General features: G+C 44.1%; 1 protein-coding gene across 4 annotated transcripts in view; it reads right to left on the bottom strand.

Moving 5' to 3' along the window:
* WWP1 (WW domain containing E3 ubiquitin protein ligase 1) overlaps positions 1-13,307 on the bottom strand; it is a 76,702-nt gene that overhangs the window by 24,708 nt on the left and 38,687 nt on the right. For all 4 annotated transcript variants that reach the window (XM_081070962.1, XM_081070959.1, XM_081070960.1 and 1 more), the window contains 3 exons: positions 10,306-10,651; positions 2,394-2,489; positions 767-941 (listed from right to left, as the gene is read on the bottom strand). In XM_081070962.1, coding sequence (XP_080927088.1) covers positions 767-941; positions 2,394-2,489; positions 10,306-10,651 — 617 coding nt within the window. The remainder of the gene's footprint in view (positions 1-766; positions 942-2,393; positions 2,490-10,305; positions 10,652-13,307) is intronic.

Genomic DNA, 13,307 nt, shown 5'->3' with positions numbered 1-13,307 from the left:
CGCACTCCCTGTCTGCTGGCTACAGGTAACCAGGGGAGCGGGTCACAGAGCTCACTACATAACCGCGGAAGAAAGTGGAGTCCACAGAGCCAGCCTGAGGCCGGACTCTGAAGGGTCATTCCAGCTTTCTTCCGTGTCTTTCCTACCCCCTTTCTGTCTATTCGCCTCTCTGTGCTGGGTTTAAGTTGCCTCCAAACACTGTCCCTGATGCCTACTACTTGTATTTCCTATTTCCTATGACCAAATCCATTTAACAAGGGTTTGGGGGTTTTCCCCCTGCTCTTTGTGGATGTTTGCTTATGGCAATAAATAAATCACCAACAGGTCCAATTTTCACGTAGCATCAGATGTTTTGGACAAAACCATCTCCAATCCCAGAATCTCTTTACTGGGCCAAAAGAGAGCCAAGGGCTCCTTTTAAGAATGTGGGTGGGACTCAGAACAGCTAGAATACGCCAAGACTGGCCTTAAGTCAAGTCAGGACGGAACTGGTTTTATGCAACGCCAACGAAGTTATGAAGTTAAAGATAGAGGACTGGGATTGGGAGACACAGTGTTTTATTAAGGAACTGCATTTATGAAACGATCAGTAAGGACAAAACACTGAGTATATAAGTTATGTGAGTTTGTAAACTGGAATTAAGAAAGAAACTTGAAGCGCTTCTGTGCATGAGAAACACTAACATGTATGAAAGACAGCTAAGGCATCCTGTGCAGCGCGGTCTGTAACAGAGTAGGAGCGGCACGTGGCCGGCCGGCCCATTACCGAGTAGAGGTAGCGCTGGTTGAACTGCTGCATGGCCCCCTGCAGTTGGCTGCGCTGCGACTGCCACTGCTCGAAGTTGCGCACGGACTCCACGGTGGGCCGCTGCCAGGTGGTGGTCCTGGTGTTGTGGTCCACGTAGTACACCCGCCCGCGGTCATCCACCCTTCTTTCCCAGCTGCCGGGGAGGGAGTGAACAGTACAAGTAAGCAGACAGCACTCTCTTCACGTAAGAAACGAGAAAGCGTATACTTAATACTACAAGCACATAATTGAAAACTCAAGTGCAAGACGTGATGGAATAACTTTAAAAGAATGTAAATTATATTCTTCAGAGAAACTCTGAACATGTAACCTGCGATGTATTTCAGCTAACTACGTGCCCTTCTACCACTGGCCAAGGATGTCTCCCAAACGGGCCACACACCCAAAGTCCCCGTGTCACCCTGCCTGCCCTGTTGGGGCAGCATTTCCCGAATGCTCACTGCACACCAGCAACCTGCCCGTGGCCACTGCCCACGCTCAGGAGTTAACTCTGCCTAGAGCTTTGTAACCGAGCTCCTGCCGACCTGAACTGCAGACGGGGTCACGCCATCCCACCTGTCATAGCTCTCGGGTACGGCCTAAAAACGAGCCCATCCACCATGCAGCCTCAACAGCCCTACCCTCTTCCAGGGACCCCTTTAGAGGCAACACAACTACCTTCTAATCCCCAAAGTGTCACGCTTCATCCTGTCCTGCCTTTGCTGTATACTCCCTCACAACAGAGCGTCCTTCCCCACTTCTCCAGCTCGCGGAACTCCAGCTCCCAGGCCTCAGTCCACCTTAAATGAAGTGTGCTCACTACTGCACACATCGCTCTCTGCGCAATAAGCTCACAAAAGCAGCATTCCGGGCCTTGAGTTTTCTGGGCTTTGAAGCATCTGGTATTGCGTTTCGTATGGTGGGCCTGAGGGCCCATGTGGAAGGACAGGTGTCCTAAGTCGCGAACACAGTAAGGCGTTGCAGGCACAGGCAGAGTGCTCGGGGAGAGTACGGACAGTACAGCAGAACTAGCTATCAGTGCAGTGTGTAAAGAGTTTAGGAGGCTAAGAAAATGAAGGAGAAGGACGACCAGTCTGGGAATGGCCTATAATGGCAGCCCACCAGCACAAACTGTGTTTAGTGTGTAACTGAAATGCTTGTATTCATTTAAAACCTTCTCTAATTTGAACCATAACATGTAACTGTACTTCTGGCAATCTCTGTAGGTCCTAACTTTGAACCACTCTAATGTCTATCATTAAATCTCATGGAATAAAATAGTTTTAGGTCACTATCTATGGCGAACCACACGTTGCAATACTTTTCATTCCTTTAAATAAAATAACAAGGACCGAAAATGGACCCAGATTCTGCAACTCCACTCAGTAACTCATGCTAGTGTTTGACAATGTCCAGAGGAAGCCCTTCACACTAAGTGTAAAACAGGTACAAGATATAACAAGTCTTATTTACTGAACATCCAGCATTCACAAAAGCAAGTCAAGGAAACAATAGAGAGAAGGATTATTTTATGTTGCATTAAATAAACTTTTAAAGCGCATGTTGGAGGAAACACAACTGAAGCCGCCCAAAGCTGCCACATTACCCTGGAGGTAGCGGTTGTGGCCTCTCCCACGTGGTCGTCCGAGTGTTATGATCCACGTAGTAGGTTCTCCCGTGAGGGTCTTTCCTCTGCTCCCACCTTTAATAAAGATGCAAAAATGTAAGACAATCTGAAAAACGATTCCTTCTCAGAATCAGGAAAATTACAGAGAACTTTTACTTTAAAAGCATATATATACATACTGGTAATATATATATTATAAAGCTGTTTCTCAATTACTAGTGCTTTTTAAGTTATCAATTATTTCTTTTTCATTAACACTACTGGACACTCAGTAAGTACAGTTGGCAGAGGACAGAAAAATACCTAAAGTTCTCTAAAGTTACTAGTGTACAGAATGCCACGTCATCAGAACACAGAAATGGAATCGAGGGCAGAGGAGCTTTCAGCCTAATACCAATCCCAAGGCACAGAATGTCAATGAAGTAACACCCATTTTTTCCTGCAATTTTTTTTCTTTTTTTCACAGTGAAAAAACTGTTTTATTCAGAATTAGCCAGCTGGACTCAGCTTAGATGATCCCAGTTTTGTTGGCGACATCCGAAGCGCCCTCGTCAGGAGCCAGTGGTGCACATGCCTTCTCTCTCCCTCAGGCCCAATCAGGGGCTGAGCTCGGCCCGTCCATGTCACAGAGCCTCTTCCCAGCCTGTGGGCTCTGGGGCTTGCTGGCCCTGACACCCACAGCGAGCAGTGTGGCATTGTCTTCTGTCTTCCTCACGGCCGACTCGGTAGTCAAGGGGACTTGGCAATGGCACAGTGGTCAGGCTTGTTTCTCCTGGGGGCGCTTTTCTGAGGAAATTTGGGCTGCCTTGGGAGCCGCCGTGTCCTGGCCTTGGGAAGGTGGGTGACGTGCAGATCTTCTTTTTTGTGGTTGTGGACCCCTTTCAGCACTGCTTTCTTTGCCTTCAAAGCCTTTGCTTTGGCTTCGGCTCTGGGAGGGGCAGGGGCTTCCTTCTTCGCTTTCAGCGCCATCTTCGTAAAAAGCTTTTTTCCTGCAATTTCAAACATGCACGTCTAAAAGATTTTAGCAGACATCCCCTTAAAAAGCGTGTGGTATCACTGCTCCGTGCTGATTCTGTGTTTTCTCTGCACACATGTGTCCCTCACTTGTTACTGATAAGCCTGCAAGTGTGCAGACACCCAGCTTTCTCCTCTTCTGTTCTACCTCCAAGACTCGCGATCTTTTATTTTGCCCACTCTCACTTTCTCCTTCCTCTGTGATCCCTGTTTCTTCCTCTCCAGCCTTTCTGTAATAGTCTAGAAGAAACATAAAAACATAAAAACCTGGTATTTCAGAATTTAACATTCTTCTTTTCAACTTGAAAGTAGAATAGAAAATATCTGTCTTCCTCTTAAACACAGGGATTCAAATGATTTGGATTTTTCGATTAGACAGGCCTTTAATTATTTTTTCTCTACACAATGACCCCACACATAAAGCTCCTCCCTAAACAAGGTGCACAAGCTGAAGCTGTCAGACTCTTTCCTACGCGCATGCACGCGCATGTACACGTACACATGTACACCCTCTCTCACACTCACCCTCCTCCCAACTGCTCTACCCCCCCCCACACACACACACACGCGCGCCATGTCCTTTCTCAAATAAGTTCTCTGACTGTGGAAACCCCCAGATAGGCCATGGAGCACAATGTGGTTTCTTGTTCTGGTTGTCTTTCCTCCCATCTCCTCATTTCCACGTACTTATTGTTAACTTCACTCCATGTACTCCCTGCCTGCAGTGGAGCTCTCCAGGCCTCTCCCATCAGACCCCACTTCCTGGGTGCCCGGCCAGGTCTTTCACTTCCAGGACCTCGTTTTGGAGACACACGAGTCCTGGTAGCTTCCTAAGAAGAAGACCCGGGCAGGAGACTTGTGTAAACCTAGGATGTCTGTGCACACACTCAACAGTGACGCTGCACACAGAACCCGAGGTTGGAGAGACTGTCCCTCAGCATTTAAGCCACTGGCCGTTGCCTCCTCGCTGCTCGTGCCGATTCTGAGAAGTCAAATACATTCCGAGGAGGACAGGCCTGCTTTTCCCCCTTTCTTTAACCTCTGGAAATACTTAGGAGTTTTTTCTTTGGCCCCAATGTACTAAAATTTTCACAATAGGGTGTCTTCATATAGATTTGTTTTCCCTTATTACCCTGGGGTTTGGTGAGCCCTTTCAATAAGAAACGTCGAAGTCCTTCACGTTTATTATTTTGTTGTGGATTTCCTCCCATTTTCTCTCTTTCCAGAACTTCTCAGATCAGATCTTCTGAACTGGTCCTCCAGTATTCATATGTAATTCCTGTTATTTTATAAGTTTCTTTTTATTCTACTTTCTGGGCCAAGTCTTCCACTGAATTTACTGAATTAGATTTCCAAGAGCTTATAGTTCTTCAAGTATTCCACTGTTATAACACCTCATCCTTCTTTAACTTTTGTTATATCTACTGTCATCCCTGTGAGAATACTAAAACAGTCTGTTTTTTTCACGCAGAATTTTCTAGGCCGATTGGCTGTCTGTCTTGCATGTAAGAGGCGTGTCTTGGGTGTCTAATGAGCAGGTACCGAAAAGCTGAGTGGGGCTTTGTGTGCATGGGTGCAATTCACCGCCTCTGGGATTAATTGAAAGGTGAGAGAACGAGGCTGCTTCACCGGAAAACAAACGGATGTCAGTATTTGTAGTCTTTTTCAGTGGTGGTGGTGTGGAGGGGGTTTAAATAGAAGACACTTCCAATCTCCTGAGTGGAAAGGGTAAAATCCCAATTGACAATGGTCTGGGTTTTGGGTAGAAAAGAACCAAGTGCTTCATCCATATAAAGGGCTATGACACACTTTTCCAGTTTTATCCTAATTGCAAATATTTCTAATTTAACATTCAACAAATATTCAGTAAGCACTTATGCTGGCTACTGGTTCTTAATTCTTCCAAAAATGAAAAATTACTTCCAGAATTCAGTGTTTTGCTCTAAACAGAATTGATCTTTCTCAAACTAAACTGCTTGCTACACAGAATAGCATATTCAGACGTACTTTTGGATATCTTCTTTATCATTTTCTATGCACTAGATCAAGGTAGGCAAACATTTTCCGGAAAGTGACAGATAGTAAATATTTCAGGCTTTGTGGGGAAAGCGGCAAAATAGAGACTATTATGGATACACAAACCTAGTAAGAGATTACCATTGATCAGCAGTCACTCTCTCAATAGAAAGGACATTCCAATCCAATGAGGGGGGCAGTAAGGAGAGCGAAGGGGGACACTGGCTGGGCCGGGAACTCAGTGACAGCCCTCTACAGCTGTGCCTGTGCTCCGGCATATCAAAGCAGCCGGATGGCCCTGGCCTGACACTCCATTATCCCATGAGTGCCCCCTGACTGAGGAGACTTCTCAGCAGAATTCCTCCATTTCCTAGAGAGAAGTGTTAATTTGTAATGGCCACACTTCACCTTCAACCATGATACTCTCCTTTCAAGTAGTTAGATACAACCTCCCCGTCTCACTAAGACAACATATAAAAGTTTTCAAAGCCTATTACTGAACAAGACCTTGTTAAAACAAAAACAGGAAGTTTGGGAGAACTTTGTGAGACTTTACAATAAAAATAAGAGAAGTTAGTTCCTCATTGGCTAACTGTGGGTCTCAAGGTGGGACAATGGGGTAGACGAGAACTGCCTGTCCCAAACCCCAGTCACCTCCCTGCTCTGTGCCCACTGCCTCATGCCCTTGCAGGTGACAGACCCCTTGAAGTCTCTCCCGTCTTACAAAACAAGGAACGGCCCCTCTGGTCTTGCCAATCCCACCAAACTCTCCCCCTTCCCAGTGTTCAGGGGCGTCTTCTCACGCTCGCACCCTCGGGCTGGCTCCACCACACTCCGTTTCCCAGAAACCACTCTGCCAGAGGTCACCAATCCATAACCGCTTTGTTGTTCCATTCAATAGATGCCAGCAGATTTTTGAGTGGATTCTGACCTTGTTCCCCATTTCCTCAGAGGCACTGACAAGCCAGGGCCTGTACCCCACGGCTCACTCACTCCAAACCACCCAGTCAAGCTCCAGGTCAATAACTTAGCAAATATTGAATGAAAACCTGCTAAATGGCAGGCAGTTTTAGGCATAAGGAATACAGAAATGGACAAAATAAAGCCCCTTTTCAGACCAGTGCAGAGAAACGGAGGGTGTCACCTGGTGATCTAAATGTTACAAAGAGAAACAATACCGGTTCCATCATGCTGATTCAAAGAGACTTACTCAAAACAAGTCGTACCGATTCCATTTGTTAAGTTCTAGAATAGGGAAAACTAATCTATAATCTTTAATGGGGAAAAAAATCAGAACTGTGATTGCCTCTCTAAAACTAGTGCAGGGATTGACTGTAAATGGGGTTTCAGAGAACGTTCTGGGGTGATGGGAATATTCTTTACCTTAATAAGAATTTGGGTTAACAGACATATGCACTTGTTAAAGCTGATTAAAAATGGTACACTGAAGACTTGTGTATTTCCTTCTGTGTAAACTTTACTGAAAAAAAAAAAAAACACGAAGAAATACTGAAGTCTAGTTAATGATATGCAAACTGAAATATTGAGGAGAAAAATGTGCTGGCATCTGCAACTTCCTGAAATGCATTTAAAAAATTAGGTGGACAGAGAGATGAAGAGCTATGTGAGAAAGCAGCGGAGTAAAATGGCAGTTGTAGAATCTAGTGATAGGTTATTGTTGCCCTGAAGTACAAGCTGAAGTCAGGGAGTATGACACCTCCAGCATTATTCTTTGTTCTTAGGATTGCTTTGGTTATTTGAGGTCTTTTTTATTCCATACAAATCTGTTTTTTTGTTCTATTTCTTTAAAAAATGCCATTGGGATTTTGATGGGGATTACATTAAATCTGTATATTGCTTTGGGTAATACGGCCATTTTAACTATTGTTGATTCTTCCAATCCGTGAACACGGAATGTCATTCCATTTCTTTGTATCTTCTTCAATTTCTTTTCTTTATTTTTTTCAATTTCTTTTAAAAATGTCATATAGTTTTCAGTGTATAGGTCCTTTGTTAAGTTTATTCCTAGGAATTTTATTCTTCTTATTGCAATTGCAAAAGGAATTGTTTTTTTCTATTTCTTTTCCTGAGGTTTCATTGATAGTGTTTAGAACTGCAATGGACTTTGTACATAGATTTTGTAACCGGCAACTTTACTATGTTCGTTTATTGCTTCTAATAGCTTTTTGGTGGACTCCTGAGGGTTTTCTATATAAAGAATCAGGTCATCTGCAAAAAGTGATACTTTAACTTCTTCCTTCCCAATCTGGATGCCTTTAATTCCTTTCTCTTGCCTGACTGCTCTGGCGAGGACTTCCAACACTATGTAGACTAGCAGTGGTCACAGGGGACAGCCTTGTCTTATTCTTAAATGTAGAGCAAAGAGATTCAGTTTTTCACTGTCAATTATGAGATTAGCTGAGGGCTTATCATAGATGGCCTTTATTATGTTAAGGTATTTTCCTTCTATACCCATTTTATTAAGTGTTTTAATCATAAATGAATGTTGTATCTCGTCAAATGCTTTTTCTGCATCAATTGATAGAATCATATGATTTTTGTCCTTTATTTTGTTTATGTGATGTATCACATTGATGGATTTGCGAATGTTGAACCATCCTGTGCCCCAGGGATGAACCCCATTTGGTCGTGAGGTATAATCTTTTTAATGCATTGCTGTATTCGATTTGCTAGAATTTTGTTTAGGATTTTTGCCTCTGTATTCATCAGCGATATTGGTCAATCATTTTCTTTTTTTGTGTTGTCCTTACCAGGTTTTGGTATCAGAGTAATGTTGGTCTCATAAAATCAGTTAGGAAGTCTTGCTTCTTCTTCAATTTTTTGGAAGAGTCTGAGGAGGACAGGTGTTAGAGCCTCTGAATGACTGGTAGAAGTCACTGGTGAAGCCATCTGGTCCTGGACTTTTGCTTTTGAGAAGCTTTTGGACGACAGATTCAACTTCCTTACTGTTGATCAGTCTATTTAGATTTTCCAGTTCTTTGTGATTCAGTCTATGAAGGCTACAGGTTTCTAAGAACTTGTCTATTTCTAAGAACTGTCCATATCACCATTTCTGCTAGGTTACTGAATTTGGTAGCATATAGTTCTTCATAGTGTTCTTATATGATCCTTTGTCTTTCTGTGACATGGTATTGGCAGAAAAACAAACACACACCAATGGATAGAATTAAAAACCCAGAAATAAACCCACATAAACATGGACAGATAATTTTCGACAAAGGAGTCAAAAACATACAATGGAAAAAAGAAAACCTCTTCAATAAATGGTGCTGGAAAAATTGGAAAGCCACGTGCTGTCACCATGTACCAAAATTAACTCAAAATGGATCAAAGACCTAAACATAAGACCTGAAACAATAAAATGCATAGAAAGCATGGGTACTAAACTTATGGACCTTGGGTTCAAAGAAGATTTTATGAATTTGATCTCAAAGGCAAGGGAAGTCAAAGCTAAACTAAAGGGATGGGATCATATCATACTAAAAAGCTTCTGCACAGCAAAAGAAACCATCAACAAATCAAAGAGGCAACCAACTGAATAGGAGGAGATACTTGCAAACAATGCCTCTGATAAGGGGCCGATATCCAATATACATATGGAACTCACACAACTCAACAACAAATCATCAGGTGCACTAGATGCTGTTGAGTTCTGGTTTACAGGAACGCAGTGCAGGAGAACAAACTTCTCCTGAGGTTCCTGACGGTGAGAACAGCTTCCTGTGTGTCTGTGTCACAGGAGCAGGCACACAAGAGACTAAGATCGGTGACTAAGCCACCACAGACAGGAGACGGGGACAATGACAGATCTCTGAGGGGGAAGGGAGGACAATGTCAGACTGAGATGCATGCAGGAAACACAAGTGGAGACTTCCGGGAAGCAGATGAAAACAAGCTCAGAGAAAGCTCTGGCTGGACGTACAGATGTAACAGTTAAAGTGAGGGGGCAGTGCAAGCCCCCAGAGGAAACACATGCAGGAGACCGCGGCTGCAACCACAGGGAGGTGGGGGCCAGGGCAGGAAGCGCTGGAGAAGAGCCCCCAGCAAACCAGCTCAGAGAGCGAGCTGCGGTGACACGGGCGGCAGCGAGAGCAGGAGGGCTGAGCCACAGGCGGACACGCGGGCTGTGCAGGGAAACGCAGGGAAATGCTGTGTCCTCACCTCCATTCCAGCGTTTGCAACCTCTACCGTGCATGTGCGTTTGCAAGGCTGAGCCACTGAATGAGCCTCTTGAGAGCAGAGACAATGAATCATGATTAATGTCTGTGTCGTCAGAGCCAAGCAAAGAGTAAAAGAACAGGCGAGCAAGAAGCACAGGAGGGCCAGCCAGAACACGCTGAGGACAGCCCGCAAGGGAAGCTATGAGTACGCGGCAATGAAAACCCGGGTTTGTCACCACCCATCGGTAGGGGTAGGAGGCCCCGGCACGGCACACAGCATTAAGGGAGAAAAAGGACGGCTGCTGGTTGTCAGGTGTGGGGTGCGGGGAGCAGACCACACAGGAAGCTAGAGAACGGAGGGGACCATGGCTGTGTCCTGCTCGCTCTTACCTAACAGTAACAATGACCCAAGAATCCAATCAAGAGGGTCCCGCAATTCACATCAGTTTTTTTCCTTTTCCCTTCCTTCTGCATGTACTTTGACTAGGTGAGCAATGGTTATTATTAAGTTTGTAGCAAACTGTACTTGGTTTGTAGCAAACAAATAGTATGAATCAGATTGCAAGTCAGATTTCAAATTACTGAACAAAGGAAACATTGTACACACATTCAACAGTCATACTTAGGAAAAAGCTGCTACTTAAATGTGAGTCAAACTTCTGACAAGGAAACGGACGTACCCCGAAGGCAAAGTGTCGGGGCCGGGGGTCCCTGAGGACGGCCGGGTGGGCTCCTCACACCCAGCGGGCTGCCTGGATTTGGCGGCCTCGAGGGCAGAGCCGGTCCCGGGGGCGGAGGAGGAGGAGGAGGAGGAGGCGCCCGGGTCCAGGGCTCGGCCGGCTTCAGACTCCAGTGCTGCACTGTCAGGAAGGACGCCACCGTCGTGTCCTGAGGCAGCCGGCACTTCTGGAACGGGCGGGTCCTCACTGGTGGCACTAGTGCGACCTGGAGACAAGGCGGTATCTTCAGAGGCCACTGCAGCCCCCGCGGCATCTTCAGGGGCCGATGAGAGCGACTCTCCATTAACTGCAAAGGGAAAATGAGGAAGACGACGTGACGAAACGACAGAGCACTGATGGCTGCCGGTCCCACTCAGAGCCTCAGCCCACGGACTGGCGCAGCAGGTGGCAATGGAGGGTGGCACGCCAGTTTTGGCTTTGTTACTCAGTTTAGAGACGAACATGTGAATAAAAATGGAAGAATACACACACACACACACACACACACACACACACACCTAACTTAGGAAAGAGAAACCAACATTAGGATAACAAAGGTTTTTTCCTCCAAATTATCAGCTCTGAAAGTCTGCATGGGTTATCAAAAAAAAACTTTTAAATGATCCCTTTCAATCTCCCTTTTTAAGGACAAATGGTAGCTAATTTCAAGAGAAGTCTTTGCCAACAGTGGGGAACATACCCTGGAATTCATTCGTAACACAGTGCTGCCACATAGTGCTGTAACAGAGGCCTGCAAAGGTCCGGGAGCTCATTCTGTACTTTCCGAAGAAATAACCCAATACTGCAATCCACTGTTAGAAAGTTTCCTTAATTTCCTTTTAAATGTGATCGATCCATTTCAACTATATGTCACTGTAACAATGAGTTAAATTAAAAGTGGAAAGAGAACAGATTATTGAACAAAACCTATTAGAAGATTATACATCAAAGTTCTAATTGAAGTGAGGAGGAAGCCATAAATAAGAGTAATGGAATCTTAGGTAGATGTTTAAAGGAAAAGAGAGACTCAAACGTTAGAAATTAGAGAACGAATCAAATGCTTAGTGAAGTGCAAAAGAACGACAGAATCAATCAGGTTCTACACCAAGCGTGGGGGAGAGAAGGGCTTTGGGAAAAAATATCAATAATGAAGTACAACAAATAAAATATTTATATTTTAATACTTATATTTGATAGATATGATGGAGAAATGAAAAGAGAATGTGTATATAGAGATTAAATTCTGGAGTCTCCTATCTGATGTTCACTGACGAGAACTATCTCCTTTAATGTTTACCCTTCGACGAGTGAAATTAATTTCCACAAAAGAAAAGATAAGCAGTAGTCTTTTCAGAGCAAAATCACGGTAAATAGCAAAAGAGGAATACTGGAGAAAAGACAATGCACTCCAATAAGGAACAGTCACAAACCTGTGTGCACACTAAAATATAGCCAAAAAACACAGACTATCAGAGACAGAGGAACAAAATGCCTCATTGTTGAGGCAGAAACTCCTAACGCACCAGCAAGCACTCTCCACAGCCCTCGCCATCTTCACACTAAGCCCCGTGTGTCATTTCTGGCTTCCACGAGGCCACAGCCTGTTTCCTCTCGTCCAACTACAGTCCATTCTCCAAATAGCAGCCAAAGGAACCTTTCTAAAACACATGGCACATCTGTCACTGCCCGACTTACAGACAGCAGTGCAGCCCCAGTACGACCAGAATAAACTCCAAGTCCGTGACCCCAGTCCGCGGGACCCCACCCCAGCTGCACTGCCTTCTCGGTGCTCTGTGGCCTCCTTCCCACTGCAGGGGTGTGCACAGCTGTCCCCATGGTCTCTCCTGGGGGGGTCCCTGCTCAATCACACCTTCCGAAGGCAGTCTTGAGTGTCTTATGTAACGCTGCACCTACCCCACCCCTCCCCGGCTACACAGCTTACTGTTTTGTTTCTCAGGCTGTGCAATCATTTTATTTATTGGTTTTTATTCCTTTTTCATTAAGTTCACAGTGCAAAAACTTTGTCAGATTTGTTCAATTTGTATTCCCAACAGCTACAAAATGCCTGGCATATGAAAACAAATATTTGTTGAATCAATAAATTAAAGACAAATCAAAAAAAAACTAAACAGACCTCTCAAAACTATGCAGGTAACAGACAAAGCATTAGTAGAAATATTAAGTATAGGAAAGATTTAATAAGTCAACATACCTGACCACAATTACAGTTAGAGAGGTAGTTTTGACTTTCTAATATATACATACATATATATGTTATGTGTGTGTGTGTGTGTGTGTGTGTATATATATATATATATATATATATATATATATATATATATATGGCATCCAAACACTGTCAGAATTTTTAGAAAAATTGGCATATGTAAAGGACAAAATGAAATCCCCAATTCTACCATCAGGAGGCCACGTTCTGACTATAATTCAATCAAACCAGAAACAAGCCAAACAAAACACGACTTACTGAAATGTTTATTAGAAACCTACTAAACCCTTTTTAGGGGAATCTTGCTTTATCCTCCCAGGGATGTGTCAGGGCCAGCTCCTGACCTTGCCATGGTACCAAGTTACACAAGCTGTTAATACGGGGAGGCTGGAAAGGGAGCAGGGGACCTCCAGGGACATTTCTTTGCAACTTTCTGTGAATCTGTAATCATTTCAGACTAAAAGGCTAAAAGCAAAGTCTCAGAAACTTATGAAATCAGTTAGTGCTGAGCTCTGACCTACTTTATTAATCAAACAATAATTGTATATTAGAAAACGTCATTTTACACTAAAAGTTAGGGGCAGGGGGAAGAAGTGGGGAAGAAAATGTTTTCCTTAAATACTGACCAGTGTCCAAGGACTATGGTGGATATTTTAGACTATGGCACTTAACCTTTGAAACAATCCTAATAGGTAGTTAGTTGAGTATTATCCTCTTTTCATAAATGGAGGGGCTA

Source organism: Rhinolophus hipposideros (assembly GCF_964194185.1).
Source record: "Rhinolophus hipposideros genome assembly, chromosome: 13".
Lineage (NCBI taxonomy): Eukaryota > Metazoa > Chordata > Mammalia > Chiroptera > Rhinolophidae > Rhinolophus > Rhinolophus hipposideros.
This window is presented reverse-complemented; position numbering and strand designations above follow the sequence as displayed.